This window comes from Mugil cephalus, chromosome 6, assembly GCF_022458985.1.
Source record: "Mugil cephalus isolate CIBA_MC_2020 chromosome 6, CIBA_Mcephalus_1.1, whole genome shotgun sequence".
In the NCBI taxonomy this organism is placed as follows: domain Eukaryota; kingdom Metazoa; phylum Chordata; class Actinopteri; order Mugiliformes; family Mugilidae; genus Mugil; species Mugil cephalus.
The window spans coordinates 4381397-4396743 of record NC_061775.1 but is presented as its reverse complement, the minus strand read 5'-3'; the positions used below and the strand labels follow the sequence as shown (position 1 = coordinate 4396743).

Sequence of the window (15347 nt, the reverse complement as noted above, 5' to 3'; positions counted from 1 at the left end):
CAGTGAGTACCAGATTAAGATTAAATGGTTAAGTGTTTAATGACAAACTAAAGAAAAAATAAAGACTGTACACTGAATTAATTCAGTAACAACGGCCGAAGCATGCATTTGTAAATAATGAAAGAGCTGCCAAATGAAGGCCTCCGATGGATTTTAGATGGATAACCAGTCCGTTTCCCATTGGTTTCAACACTCCACATTTTAAAGTCACTAAATAACCCAAGAGGAAACTTGTTCAGAATTTAATCTTACAAGTACCAACCATCTCTCTGTTACAAATCTGTGCAAATAAGTCTTTATATCCAGGGAGATGTGAAGCTCATAAATGCAGTGAAGTGTGAAGGATCCTCCTGCCACAGTGCTATGCATTTTATACATGCTCAGCGTGTGTCCGTCTGTGTGTCTAGCGCCTGACACTCTGGCTCTTCTCCTTTTCTCTGTCTGCTGCCTCCCTGCCAACGCCATTGCCCCTTGCGTTACTGTCGCCTGTCTGCGACATCACCTCAGAACTGTAGACAAAAACATATTGAATGACTGAGAGAGTAGCATGAAGCTGAGGAAATAGCAAAACAAAAATGTGTTCAATAAAGATTTGAGTTGCGGATTTTGTGTCAGGTTAAAGTGTTCCTGATGCCATACTATTTTACCTTTGAATGTGAGTTGGTCTGTTGTCTTTGATGAGGTTATTGAGTTTGTAGTAATCCAGGAAGGTTCGAGCCACGTTCCTGCCCAGTTTCATGTCTGAGGACGGGAGTTAAAGCTAACAGACTTTGAGGCTTGGTAACACTGCACAAAAACATTTCTGAAAAAAGATAGATTTATATAGAGCCAATGCAGGGAGGGATAACAAAGTGAAACAAAGCTGCACAAACTAGTATTTTATACAAATAATGGGTCAGTTAAGGCCAGCACCAAGCAATAGCTGGCAGTCTTCTTTAAGCAAATACAGAGCACCATGTTTCCCTCACAGATCAAAACCTGAGTAAAAGAAAGCAACAGATGGCCAGAAAAAAAGAGCACTTACGTTGCTCAGTGTCTGCTGAAGTATATACACTTTTTTTCAGGTGGTAATATTTCTTTGTTGTGTTTATTTTCCCCCAAGCAGCTAGACACAAACCATTAATACAGGTTTACACTAATCCATCCTTTTTCTCAGCAGATAATTTGACTTGTCAAATGCAGATGCATTAGTAATAACGCTATTAACTGATGCATATAATTGCATTAATTGCTTGAATGGAGGCGCAGTTAATGGTATTAGCTCCATATGTGCTTTCACTGCTTTGACAAGACAAATTGAATTTATGTAAAGCATGTTTACCTGAAAACGCTCTGTAACTAAAATGTGTTACTATTAAAAGGTGAGTTGTTGCAAAAAGACTATGCATCTAATTTATTTGGGAATGATAAAGAAATATTTGTGATGTGTGATTTTTTTTTCTCTCAACTTCCGAAGCTGCAACAGTATAAACATTTTGATTTAGTCACTGGGCGAGAGGCGAGGTACCCCCCTGGACAGGTCACCAGTCTATCACAAGGCTAACACAAAGAGACAAACAGCAATTCACACTCTCATGCACACCTACGTCCCATTTTAGAATGGGCTGGATGAATCCAGAGCACCTGGAGAAAACCTACGAAGATTTATGGCATTCTAAATGTTTAATGTCTATGATTTACATCTTCATGATGCATTCAAACTAGTAAATCTCCACTTTGATTTTAGACACATGATACTAAAAAACAGTCGCAGTCACTGTCAACACACACAATGAGATACAGTAGCCGTAACTAGAGAGCGTCTGGAGAAATGAGCAGTCTAAATCCTCCAGTTAGAACATACTTTTGAATTAAATAGAGCTAAATCAACTGCATTTCCCTCACGTCGGCCAAATGCATGATGCTGGTATGAATCAAAGAGAAGCAATTACTTATACACCAAGGCCTAATTTAAATTCAGAGGTGTGTGCACACATCATCCCCCTGCCCAATTGTCCCTGGCTACATTAGTGACAATATCAATAACTTGACTGCTTTTATAAAATAGCTGTGTGTCTGTGAGTGCTGTTGCAAAGCCTGTGATCATTAGACTAGCAAGTCAAGTAATGATGTCAGTGAGGTTCAGATAATGAAGAAATAGCAAACCACTGAATGCCAACAATGTTCCCAATCATCAAGAGTGAGGATATAATAAATGCAGATAAATAAGAATAACGTCACTAACACAATTCCATCTTGTCAGGGTGAGGGGACTGTAAAACACCACATCAGTATCAGCTGCCAATCCATTTGTCCAGCCCTTTAAACCCACCTCCACCACGCTCCATCTACACAGGACATCCATGCATAGTGTTCCCATAGATCCCGACTCAAAACAACCAGATCCATAAAGGTTTTTCCCTATCCTGTGGCATTGATGTTTAGTTACCTCCATTTTTCACCACGCTGGAGCATGATGGAGCTACATGGAGACATAATCAGTCACTTTCTGTCACTTTCCCCTGTCATTACCTTGTTGATACTCAGACACCACCTGTCGTCCGCTGAACTATCGGTCTGTCACAACTGCGTGATTGAAACAACTGGAATGCAGAAAAAAAAATAAAGAAAAACAAAGTGATTATGGTTTGTTCATTTTTATTTTTTATTTTTCAACTTCCAGTAATGGTTAAAAAATATCTATACATAAATACTTGTCAGCTGTTAGCTTGTAAACCATCCATCCACAGTTTGAACAGGCTGTCTGGGCATACACTTCTGGACGGGAACTTTGTCATACCTCAAACAACACTCACACACGCACACAAACTTTGCAAGTTCAACCTGTAAATATGCAAGCAAGCCCCTCTATAGCAAGTCTGTCACCTTGGCCTTTGATCGCATATTAATGTGTATGATCAAGAGTCTGCTCAGGACTTCATTCTTCACTCTGCGGGGTGATGGCAACACGCTCCACACGGTTCCAGATTCTATGTTTATACCCCATCTGGCTGTTTGTCTGAGAGTCCTGCATCTGGTGTGTGTGTTTGCATGATGGGATGTCAGTCGTCACAGGCTGTCTCCTTAAACACATCTAGATGGTCGTACAGAATAGGTTGAAATAAAACCACAGATCAACAAAAAAAAGGGTTATATACTGCTGAACGTTGAATTTATGGCGGTATTTAAATATGGTATGTATTTAGCTCTGTTCTACTTAGTGGCACTCAAAGCGCTTTGCAATCACAATAAGACATCCACCCACTTGTTCACACAAGCACACACACATTCACACTCCTGTGCTAAGCACGGGGACCAACTCGGGGTTCAGTGTCTTGCTGAAGGACACTCCAGCATGTGGTCCATGTACCGGGGACAACCGTCTCTACATATTAAACCTATGCTGCCCTTGGGGTGCAGCTGATGGGGCTGTCTTTAATTTAATCAGCATTTAGTAAAACACTGGAATTTAATGTAGTGACATGCTAAAATAATTAAACAACACTGTGGGAACCATGAATGTGCAGAATTTTATGCATCGGTGTGTGATAGCTGTTGACCAACTAGCTTATCAACAGTCAGCAGATTAGCATTTCTATCTTCCTTCTAACTCACAAACATATATGTGTCCAAGGACAAGAAGACACACACACACACACACACACACACCACACACACACACACACACACACACACCCATGCTTCACATGCTAACATGCCGCTCTCTGTATCCTTGATGTCTTCACTCTGACCTCTGGAAAGTTTTTGGTGTTTTCTTTCGTTCCCTTTCATCAGCAGAGCTTGGTGCCAGTCCTGAGCTCTTTGGCCAGGCACGCTCAGCGACAAAAATATCTCCCGGACCCCACCGTGCGCAGATGGCCTCTCAGCTTGGCTTGTCACGACTCACCGTCTATTACAGGAGGTTTTGTGATGGACGGTCAGCTTCTGAAGGAGAACTTCTTCCACTGGGTACACGGTCGAGACACGTAGGATGCCCTCACTGCTGCCTGGCCCGTTGCCGGGGGAAACCGTAGGGTCCGGAATGAGGCTGTTACTTCAGCAGGAAGTAAAGTGGGAGAGAGCCAGCAAACAGTCGGCGGGCGGTGGCTTGGATTAGAGTGGTGGGTGGTGGTGGAAATACTTAGAAAAGATGCTTCAGCTGCTTCAGTTCACATCCAAGCAGGGTCTAATGAATTAACACACAGACTAATAATATTGTGCCGTCTACGTCACTGGCCCTAAAAGCACTAACACGCTGTAATTATTATCTGTCATCGGAGGTCATAGAGGTGTGTATATGCAGTGTCTGCATCTTGCCTGTCCGTCACTCAGGTGTGTGAGGTGTATTCTTTAACATCTTGGTACATATAATGGTCTTGTCCAATCAATAGCAGGTCACAGTCATGGCTCAAGGGCATGCCAGCTTAGACCCTGATGAGGTATGGGATACGTGAGACAAAGGCGACGGAAGGGCGTTGTTTACTGCAGCTGTTTGCTGTCAGCACCGCATTTAGCAGGTTTCACCGCCACGTCTCTCGTGTCCGGTCCTGCTAGACAGGCACACAGACAGACAAGGTGACGAACGAACAACAAGGCCCCCCAGAGGTAAGACGAACAAGACACGTGGAGAATGCTGTCTAGATCAGACGGGAGTTAACAAGGAGACAAGCACAGGGACATTCAAGCCATCAATACAGGCCAGTGACAGGTCCTGTCACTGGCCTGACATGCAGAGAGCTAATTATCAATGCTAATTAAGAGGCTAGTCAACAACAGCAATACAGAAAGGGACATTTTTGTCCCCAATAGCGAATCAACAGACTGAAAGTTCTCATGTCTTGTAGCCCAAAGGGACAAACAAGAGCTGATTAAATCCCTGGCATGAGGAACTGTCACCGTAGAGGAGACAAGCTCTGAAAGTTGAGTAACAACACGAAACGAGTGTAACAAAGGAAGCTGTTCTTACAGTACACACTGATAGCTATTTCTTCTGCACTGCTCTGAAATCAGAACACAGATACTCTATGTATAAGCCCACTATTCATTTTTTTTTATTTTTTACTAGAGTTATACTCATTTGTTGTTTAGGAAACACTTCAGGTTGTTTCAAACCTAGATAAAGATATACACACAAACATCCCATCTGGTACCTGTGGTTTACACCTTCAAGTCTGCTGTTACGTTCCTTCTCATCACTGTCATGAAGTATTTACATTTTCATTTTTAGAACTTCCAGTCGAATGCCTACAGTTCAGCACTTTTCTATTTATTACAAAACGTTTCAACTGTGTTCACTTATTACACAGCAGTTCCTTCAACTCTGTTACTTTCACTGACATTTTCACCAGCTTTCAACTTTTCAACTTTTGTTCAGCTTCTTTCATGACTCCTTCCATTGGCTGCACTTTGGTCGACTCTTCCACTCTTCAAACTTTGATGATTTGAAACCCCTCCCCAGCTCTTGAACTCAAACTGAAACGTTCATTGTAACTGTCAGTTTAACTTTTTTCAGAAAGTCACAAATTTTGACTTCCACGTCCGCTAGTTTCGTCTGCACATTTTCAGCTGTGAGCACAATTTACATTTTCTCCAGAAAATGTGGCCTTTTCAAGTACAGACGATAGTTCCAAACTTTCTCAGACTTTCCGAGAACATCGGCCTTATCAGCATATAGGAAAAACTGCGACAGCACAACTGGAGGTGTGTTTGTGCATCTTTGTGAGTGCTCATGTGAGGACGCCTGTTCCTCTGAGCATAGCAACAATATTTGCACAATCAACCTGTGCGCATTAATGTGACTGTCTCTGCGTGCGCCTGCTTGCATATGTGAGCACCTCTCCATTTGTGCATGTCGGTGTGATATGATGTGTATGATGTGTGGTAGTGAAGCATATTTTCCTCCAGGCTATGTCATTTGCATACTTGTCTTGCCTGTCCATTGGGTGTCAGGCTCACTGATGCATACTGTAGACCATTGGCAGTTCTGGCATTCATGGAGTCCCACTGTTATGTCGCGGTTCACGCCGAGTGTTTTTGCTTTGGCAGACAGACATCACGCACACATGGAGAGAGTGAGGTTTACTGTATGTATGTGTGTGGGCATGCACACAGGTACCATTAGCACTAGTCAAAGCCAGCTGGCCAGGTTTTCATTCCACAATTATATCAATGCATCTACCAGTTTGCTAACGTCACGCAGTACTGATGAATAACCCAACAGTGCTGCATTTGATCAGCTTGTAAGAGATCGCCTTAATTAGCATGTATCTTTCCACAGAAGGAAATGAACAAACTTGCAGGAATGAGACAAAACATCTGCATGTCCGTACTGAAAGTGAAAAATTTCTTCAAAGTCACATAGATTGCTGTCTCCCACAGCACAAGAAAAGAGCACACTCACAAGGTAAATAGGCTCCCAGAGAAGAAAGCGACAAAACACATGCTGTACCCACACACATAGCGTGGCGCACGCAAACTCACACCAGAAAACATCAAGCTGAGCTTTGAACAAGATCCCAGATTCTCTCAACCTTGAACTATTCCACTTTCCAATTCAAACTTCAAAGTCTGAACCGCAATCTGTGCTATAGTGTATTACATTAAGAAAAAATTAAACTCTGAAAGACGAAAAACTGTTTAAATGTAGTCCCAGAAGTTAGGATGTCAGCAAGACTGTAAATAACTTAAAGAACATTATGTAAGCACTAAGAAGAGGTGTACACATGGAAACACACAGGTGTTAAATGATCAGAGGACAAAGAGAAGACAGACTCACAATAGAGGTTGACCCTGCTGCTTCAGAGAAGACTATTCTCAGCTTGACTAGATGATATAATGAGCTGTTATGTTCTGGGTGATGAGATGAGAAGAAAGGACAGAACAGAGGAGAGAGGAGGACGAGAGAGGAGAGGAGAGCAGAAATCAAAAAGCAAACACACACACACACACACACACACTGCATCACACCTTTTCCGTGCACCTTCAAACTGTGACAAAAGTCTTGGCTGTGAGAAAGGTTAAGATTTCAATTTTGGTGGCTGCAAGTCACAGCAGTGCAGAAGGAGAGGAAGATGAAAGGGTGAGGGCAGCACATTTGGAGGATGGTAGGAGTTAGGGGCCAAGGTTTTTATTTATTTGTCATGTATTAGTTTAGAGGACTGTGTGTGTGCGTCAGGTGAGAAAAGTGGAAGGGGGGTGTTGGGGGGTGGGGGTGGATGTTAAAGGTCTCTGTTGATGATTTGCACGGTCCATCGAGCAGACTGCTGGGGCATAAAAAGTGACATGGTCGGTTCCTTCAACCTGCCTGACCCCAATCTCCACTCTACACCAGGTCCCCATGCAGCCCGCCCGCCCCGTGGAACGCCTCCTCCTTGGTCACCTCCCACCGCACAGCTCGACACAAATACGCATCCCTAGAAAACAAAAGGAGGTCCACCCACCGGACCTCTCTCTCTCATAATTTGACCTTCTCAAGGAATGTGCAGAGACACGTAAGCAGGAACTCGGCTCCCCTTTTTTCACATCTCGCTCCAAAACTACCAAATCCATCTCAAATGAAAAGCAGTGGAGAATTTGTTATAAGCAGTTTGTTTAGCATAACAGCCAGACACCTGTCTCCTCAATTTAATACTAACTATTTGCTTGTGGCCGTGGTGGTGCCCCCTGTGCATGCACATGCCTGTACTTTTATTTGGGAATCACAAATATATTACAGAGACCTGAGATGTTTCTATAAGAAGCATTCAAGTGCAGAATCCCCCCAAAAAACTGCACCTTAAAAATTCACGATTTTAAACATTATCATAAATAGAATATCATAAGTAGAATTTGTCTTTTTTTAATCACTAACTTTTCATGCATTAATGAGTCGTGACTTGTCACATCTAAGGGGAGGCCGATTGTGCCAACTATTGGCACTAGAGGGCACTAGGGCTACGTCTATATGCACCCGCCCCTCCACCTGCAGAGTATGTGTAGGGGAGCACATACTTTTCATATGTATGGTCCTTATCGCTCTCTCTAAATCTCTCTTTCTCCCTCTTCTCACTCACTCTATCGGTAAGATCAGTCCACCATCGGGCATCTCTCAGGAGCTCTTCAGCTTTGAGAAGGTCAGGGAAGGAAAACTTCCCCCATTAAGACACTCGTGACCTTCGGTTTCCGTGATGAATGTATATGCGTGCTCCTATGCTTGTGTGTGCGCATGATTGTAGTTGACAGGGATCTTGTTTGCTCTATTGTTCCATTGTTTATCGCAATCAAAGCTTCAATTGTGTGCACACACAGCGCTACATGTGCCAACACAAGCCCCTTTCTCCTCTCTTCTTTGTAAATGAAATCAATAGATGCAGCTATCACATCCCTATTCTGTCACTGCACATCTGTCGCAACAAGAGGCAACAAAAGAGCAACATGCTTTTCTAGTGAGAACACATGACCTGACACACAAACATATTCCCCACACGCACACACTCTCACAAGGAGGAAGCACAGACATTAAAGTAATGACTGCAGTGATTTCAAGATCAGTTGGCTTGACTTCAGTCAGAGATTGTTAACGCGGGAACAGTTTGTGATTGTGTGTGAGGAGAGACGGGATATTGAGAGAAAACATGACTGTTTCTCTCTAACACATCTCTTCCTTCCACACACACAGATCACACATAGTGAAGGATACATGTCTCTTCAGTGTAGGGCACAGGAGCCGTGCTGCCAGCGGTCATGTAGCTGTAGAAGGACACCTCCAGAGTGTAGCAGTAGGACGTGTCGTCGAGGAGACCACCAAGGAAACGTCTACCGGTACCAGCCTTCACCACGTCACGGTTGAAGGAAGTGTTGGACTATAGAATACAGGAAAAGCTACTATAGATTATGGATAGTAACCCTTTGGAGGATCAAGTTCTCATGTCAGCAAACAAACACCCTGTCAATCCATTTTTAAATAAGATGCTGGTGTCTGGAGCCCATCTACACCACAATGACCATAAATACCTCTACAGGTCTTAAACACTAAAAACTGTTTATTTTAAAATGTTCCCTATCTGGCTAAAATTTCACAGTTTCAACTTCCTGGTACAAAATGTTTTCCAAAGTCCATGAAAAAAAAGCAACACGTTTGGCAGAAACATATTGCTTGTGTCCTAGTTTACACTTCACTGTACTTACACAGCACAGTCTGTGGTTTTCATGGGTCTCTTACTGCCAACTTCTCTGCTTGGACCTGTGAGTGTTCCTGTGGTAATAGAGTCAATCTCTTCCAAATATATACTGGTGAGGTGTCATCTCTAGATACATGAAAACACTTATCATAGAGCTGCACAGCTTCTTCCAGCCAGCACTCAGCCAGTTTACTGTTCTGGTTCATGCTCCATAACTCGCATCAATATTGTTTTCAGCCACAGTTAAAAACTAATTTAATTCCTTAACAATCATCAAAGAACAGGGAAGTTAGTGACAAGTTTATCAACATAGTGGAGCACTTAGCACTTAATGAGCTAGATATAATGTCTAGTCTAGAGTCACATCTGAGGAACTGAATCTGTAATCTGTGTCTCTTTGTTGTGATTACTGCATCAGATATCGAAAGTTTAAGGAACAAGAATGAGTATTCCAGCTGGGGGAGATGACTCAATTTAACTGAATAACAGTTGTAGCAATTTATATTGACTTTATTGGACATGCTCAGGAGAAGATGGACGCTCAAATGTGAAAGGATACAAGATCATTGAAATAACCTGTAGATATGTGATATTTTACACATCAAAAACCACGTGAAGCAACGATCCAAAGGTTTCCAATGGGTTTTACCACTTAATTGCAGAAAAGCTGGCACACAGCTCCCGTTTGTACGCAAAACCACTTAGAGTGCATTGTCCATATATCCATATGCATTTTTATATCCAGATCAGTCATTGGACAGCTTCTCACTTGTGGATATGACAAAAACACTTTCTGGTCAAGTCCAGACGTTTCCTTCAATAAAACGGAAACTCCAAAATTACACAAATTCCTAAAATGTAGTCTGTCACGGTATTGTTGAATGTTTTCTGTTATAAGTACGTGGTTATCAACAGACAGTAGTCAAGTGAGTTTTTAATGGTAAACACCCACAGAAGCCCCAACTCCCCATCGGTCCTTTAGAGCTGAAGAAGCTACTTGGATGAGTGGCAAAACATCTTCAAGAAACTCTACAAGTCCAGTTCCTTTAACATTCTTTGGGTAGTCCTGTTTGGTTTTCCTTGTGTTTCCTGTTTCTGTTTTGTTTCTCTGTGTTTTGTTTCTTGCTTTACTTCCTGTGGTTTCCCTCCATTGACACACACTCCATTGTTAATTGCTTTCTCCACCCTCAGTCTCACCTGTCCATCAGTCAATGTATGGTTATACACCGACTTTCTTTTTTTTTCACAGTCTTCATTAGTATTCATTAAACTAAAAATTATGTCATCCATTTTTTGTTTCCTGCATCTCCTTACTACACATTATAACATAGTCTCATTTTCTTTTTTAATGCTAATGAATCATCCGCAACCTTACTATTTCTCAGACGTGGTTGATTCACCACTAAGTACTGAGTATGGTTCAGTCTGTTTGGATAAACCATGACCTGATGATGAGAATCCAAAAATAATTGCACCTTTAAATAACTGATTGATGATGATATGATGGGAAATGATGATACGAGATTATCCAGTACAGTTGTTGTGATATCATAACTGAGAACTCTGAGCCTAAATTTGCATTATACTGTTTACTGAAGATTCTTGAGCCATACCTCATATGAGTTAGTAATGTATGTTTATTTCTGTGTTGATAAATCAAGAAACAAAGCTGTGATAATCGAATGACAAATCAGTCCAGCCAAGAATGCTTGCCAAGCGATTTCTTTCTCAGTAACTTATAGAGGGCAGCTTATTTTTTTAATAGACTCATACTGCGTCATTACAAATATTGGCTGTAAATGGCTGAAGCAGAAAAAAAACTATTTTAGATTTGTGTGCGTAAGCTATACTACACAAATGCGATGCTGTCTGGGGAAGAGTGTGTAAAAAGTTTCCATTCACTGTCACTCCACCCTGCTGCAGTTGCCTTGCTGAAATGCAGACTTGGCGGCCACCAGTGGGAGTTTGTCGTGATTGTGTTGTGCTGCTGCTGCACTGGGCTTTAGGTAGTGCTGAATGGGCAGAGGGACAAAAGCACAGTAAGGGAGATGACCCTTGGGCCAGCTGTCACACAAGCAATACAGAGAAAAGGGAGAGAGAGAAATTCTCCTGAAATAGCATTTTACTCGTCCTTCGTAAAGCAGCATACTTCTAGACACTGACAATAAGTGACATTTCCATACATGTGTGGGTGAACATCCGCCTGTTCAGTTTCTCTCTGTATCCGGGTTGGAGCTAGGTGTCAATGGGCAATAAAGGTTATTCTTTAGGATGTGTGTAAGTGGCTCTGCTATGAAATGTCACTGTCTCTGAGAAAACGAAGGTCAGTGGAAGTGACACAGGGCTGAGATGAAATGGTTTAGTGAATAATGTAGCTGTATGTAAAGGTTTTATTGGGTTCTAAATGCTGGGTATTTCCTCCCATGTGCTCGTCTCTTCTTTGCTTTAGTTCTCCATTCACTTTAATTTCTTGCTTTGATTTCCCTTCCTAACCTCCTTCAGTTTAAACAACACTTCCTGTCTAAATAACCGTGGTTTCAGACACCTATGAGGATTCTTTAGCTCCACACATGTCCAGGCCCACCTCCAGACCATCGCCATGAATATTGTGTAGGTGTCCCATGTGGGGATCCTGTGGTGTCTTCTACCCCACTAGCAACATTTGCTAGTGGGGACCTTTGGGTCCTATGGGTTGAGGGGAGGGGCCTCTGTGGATCATCCCACAGACAATAGTGAATTTGGAGGTCAGGTCAACACTTGGTGCTGTTCCTCATATATTTTTTTGAGTTGTTCCTTAACCGTTTGTGTGTGTCTTTGTCAGGCTGCATCCTGCTGCCATCAAGGAGTGTCATTACTATGGGTTGGGAGTGTCTGGTCTGATCTAGGTGGGTATTACATGTCTAAGTAACATCCACACGAATACCAGGTCCAAAAGTTTCCCAGCAGAACATTGAGTTGTTACAAGATGGTCAATAATATGTTCTCCTCCTGTCAGTGGTTTTAATGTTGTGTAAATGTGCATTCATATTAACACGTATCTGCAATTCTACATAAATGTTACTTGATGTTACATATTATTCATCTTCTTCTCACTCATCAAGCATCATGTTTACAGCATACATTACTTTTTTCTCTATAGTCTCTATTCATATGCTGCAGATGTTTTTTATTTAAATAATTCAGACCTTATTAAAAATAAGAGTTGCAGTCACTGGCTGCATTTTAATACTTCACATTATTCACTTCTTATCATGCAACTTGTTTATTTTCTTTTCATGATCTCATCTTTTATGCTCACATGCCCTCCTTTCCTTTGTGGACAAGGAGGAAATCTCCCATTCCTTCAGCACACCTCTGCCCACAAATCACCGAACACTACCTGAGTGTGTGTGTGTGTGTGTGTGTGTGTTTGTGCGTGTGTGTGTGTACATTTTCACTTGTGTGTCTGGTGCATCCAACGGAGCAGATGCCTTCTCAAAATCGACATCCTGCTTTCAGTGAATGCAGATACAGCTGTTCTCGGTGCAACGACCATACACAGCCAGACACATTGTCCGTGATTCAGTCTTGAGGTGCTGCTCAAGTGTTTGTAGACATTAAACATGTAATGTTCATTACATACCTGATAACAACACAATATCATTTGTCTCTGTTAATGTTGCGGCATGTCAGATTAAATAGCACTGGCAACTGGCTAAAGGCATTTTTAAGTTTTCTTGCATTAAGAGATAAATGTAAAGGAACTAGTGAAACAAACATATATGAATGGTTGACGCTTCATCACTACATCAAAGCTTTGAAAAGAGTTGATTAGTTGAGTAACTGGGCATCACTTTGTAGCTTCAAATAATAATAATAATCACTGTGCACTGAAAATGACTTGTAGCTAGCTAGCTGTTGGTTGGCTATATTCACACTATGAGCAACCAAAAATGGAAGAGCTTAGCCAGTGACATTGTCACAGATGATCTTGGAGTTGTTCAAGCTGACGTTGCTATTATGCTGTCATCTGTTTAACACCTGGTTGACTGAAAATGTTGAAGCCAGCTAAACTTGGATTTTTAGCGCAGTCAATTTGCAGCTTCATATCAGAGGGTTCAGTCACAAATAACAGGTAGCCAGTTGCTTTTTCACCAGTGTCTGAACACCATAAGAGAGTATCAGGTGGCAATTAAGTTCCTGGTGGCAGACCAGTATTTATTGAGATACAGCTAGTGCTGGTGAAACTCTGGTGTTAGTGTGCATCTGTTTGCGTGACTTACAAAGGAGAAGTCTGGTGCATTTTGGCACAGCAATCTGGGGAAGACAGCCTGTCTCTGGACACGCTCCTCGTCCTCAAACACATTGCCATACATAAAGCCATTCAGCATGGTGGAGTGGGCATGCACATCAATGTAGAACTCCAAGCTAACCCTCTGATGGAGGAAAAGAGAAAGAGAACAGAGGGACAGAGGGAAAGACAGAAGATAAAAAAACAGCAGGTTAGTTGGGATATTTTTCTGTGAGCAACAGTTTGTACCAACGATTTTCCTCTGAGAGTAAGAAAAGGCCTTTCTTAGCTCTGGGGAGACTGCGTCTGGGAGAGAGTCTTTCACCCATGGGATGACTACGAACCCTCCAGGTACTGTGAACTGAGAACACGCTCATACCTGAAAGGAGCCAACCACCCAAACATAACTTCAATCAGACTGTCCTTTTGAAGGGCACTTCTTCAGTTCATACTGAGAGGAATATAGTGTAAATACAACCCCCCACCCCCAAACACACACACACACACACACGCACACACACACACAGATCCCAGATTCATCACATGCACCAAACTTATTTATCGGGAAAAATTGACTTCATATCGAGCATATAATGTCTGTTCTCTCTACTCTAATCAAGGACATTCACTGACATAATATATAGGCCCGTGACTCTACATACTCAGAAATGAAAAGACAACATTCAAAAGACAGTAGAGATTTAATGGTCGATTCAGTTTGAAGTTACAAAAATGCAACTTCCTGTATACATGCATTCCTTAAAGCTTGTCAAACCTCATGTAAAATTCATCATGGCGTATAGCCATCATAGCCGCCCTCCTGGGTCCCCAATGGGTAGTCACAGTTTTAAAACTTTTAGCACACTGATTCAATATTTGTTGGTGTGTTTTGTTTGTTTGTTTTGTTTTTGTTTTGTTTCACGTGCTGTCTGACTGAGACTACAAACTGAATTGCCCTATTTGGTAGAAATAAAGTTGTTTGAAATGATTTAATATTTCATGTGTTCACACTGGAAAAGTGACAATATGAGCTTCACTAAAAAATGTCAAAATGAAAAACATTTCACTCAATTACTGAAGGAAAAAATGTCTCACAATGCAGTACAAAAAAAATGTCAAAGTTGATCACTAATTCCCTACTAAATACTAAATTATTGTTAAATTATCTGTAGTGTTCCTTCAGGGGGAAACAAAGTATAAAGTTACTGGAACAGATTTAAGTTTCCCTTCTTCATTTTTTTTCTTTTGTGTCAACATGCATTTTGTGAACTTGCACGTAAGCATAAAACGCAGCCATGTGCAGTACTCATTTTAGACAGAAAGTTTTAAGTTGCCAGATTGATGGAGTTGCAGGTGGGAAGCCAGGACTGCGTGAGACTGACGTGCTTCCTTTGACAGACTCAGCTACTTCAGCTCTACCACCACCAGTGACTCCTGCGATGCATACAGATCTGTCAGATATTCACCTTGATGAAAATGAAAACTGTACACTTTTTATTGAAGTCTCTATTCACTGTTTTTGCCAACTTCCACACCGGTCGGTTAGTCGGATATGAAGACAATTCCTGAGCGATGAAAGACAGTTACTCATGAAGACGCCTGCCCTGGTCTCTAAGGTCTCTGCACACCAAAAATTAATTTCACATTAATGGCCATTATTTCTATAATCCTTGTCTGTTTCTAGTTTCTGTGTCACCTTACAGGATCATAATTATATAAGGCTTTGGTCCCTCATATGAGAATGAATATTTGACCTCTTCAGTGTCAAAACTACTCTCACCATTGTACTTCTTATTATTAAACTTGACCTAGCTTGGCCACTCCCCTTTTGTCATGTCACAACCAAGAGATCTTTTCTGAGGCAGGCATAAAACTACACAAACTATATAGACATGTTTCTGCTTCATTTTGATCTACATTAATTCACGGGGGTCTCCAAC

The 15347-nt window shown here is 41.7% G+C and overlaps 1 protein-coding gene across 1 annotated transcript in view; it reads right to left on the bottom strand.

The window, feature by feature from the left end:
• Nucleotides 1-14: 14 nt before the first annotated feature.
• The window catches only part of agbl4 (AGBL carboxypeptidase 4), a 253123-nt gene continuing 237790 nt past the window's right edge, over nt 15-15347 (bottom strand). The window contains exons 10-13 of the mRNA XM_047587733.1: nt 13400-13552; nt 8657-8819; nt 648-741; nt 15-509 (exon numbers count right to left, since the gene is read on the bottom strand). Coding sequence (XP_047443689.1) covers nt 404-509; nt 648-741; nt 8657-8819; nt 13400-13552 — 516 coding nt within the window. The 3' untranslated portion in view covers nt 15-403. The remainder of the gene's footprint in view (nt 510-647; nt 742-8656; nt 8820-13399; nt 13553-15347) is intronic.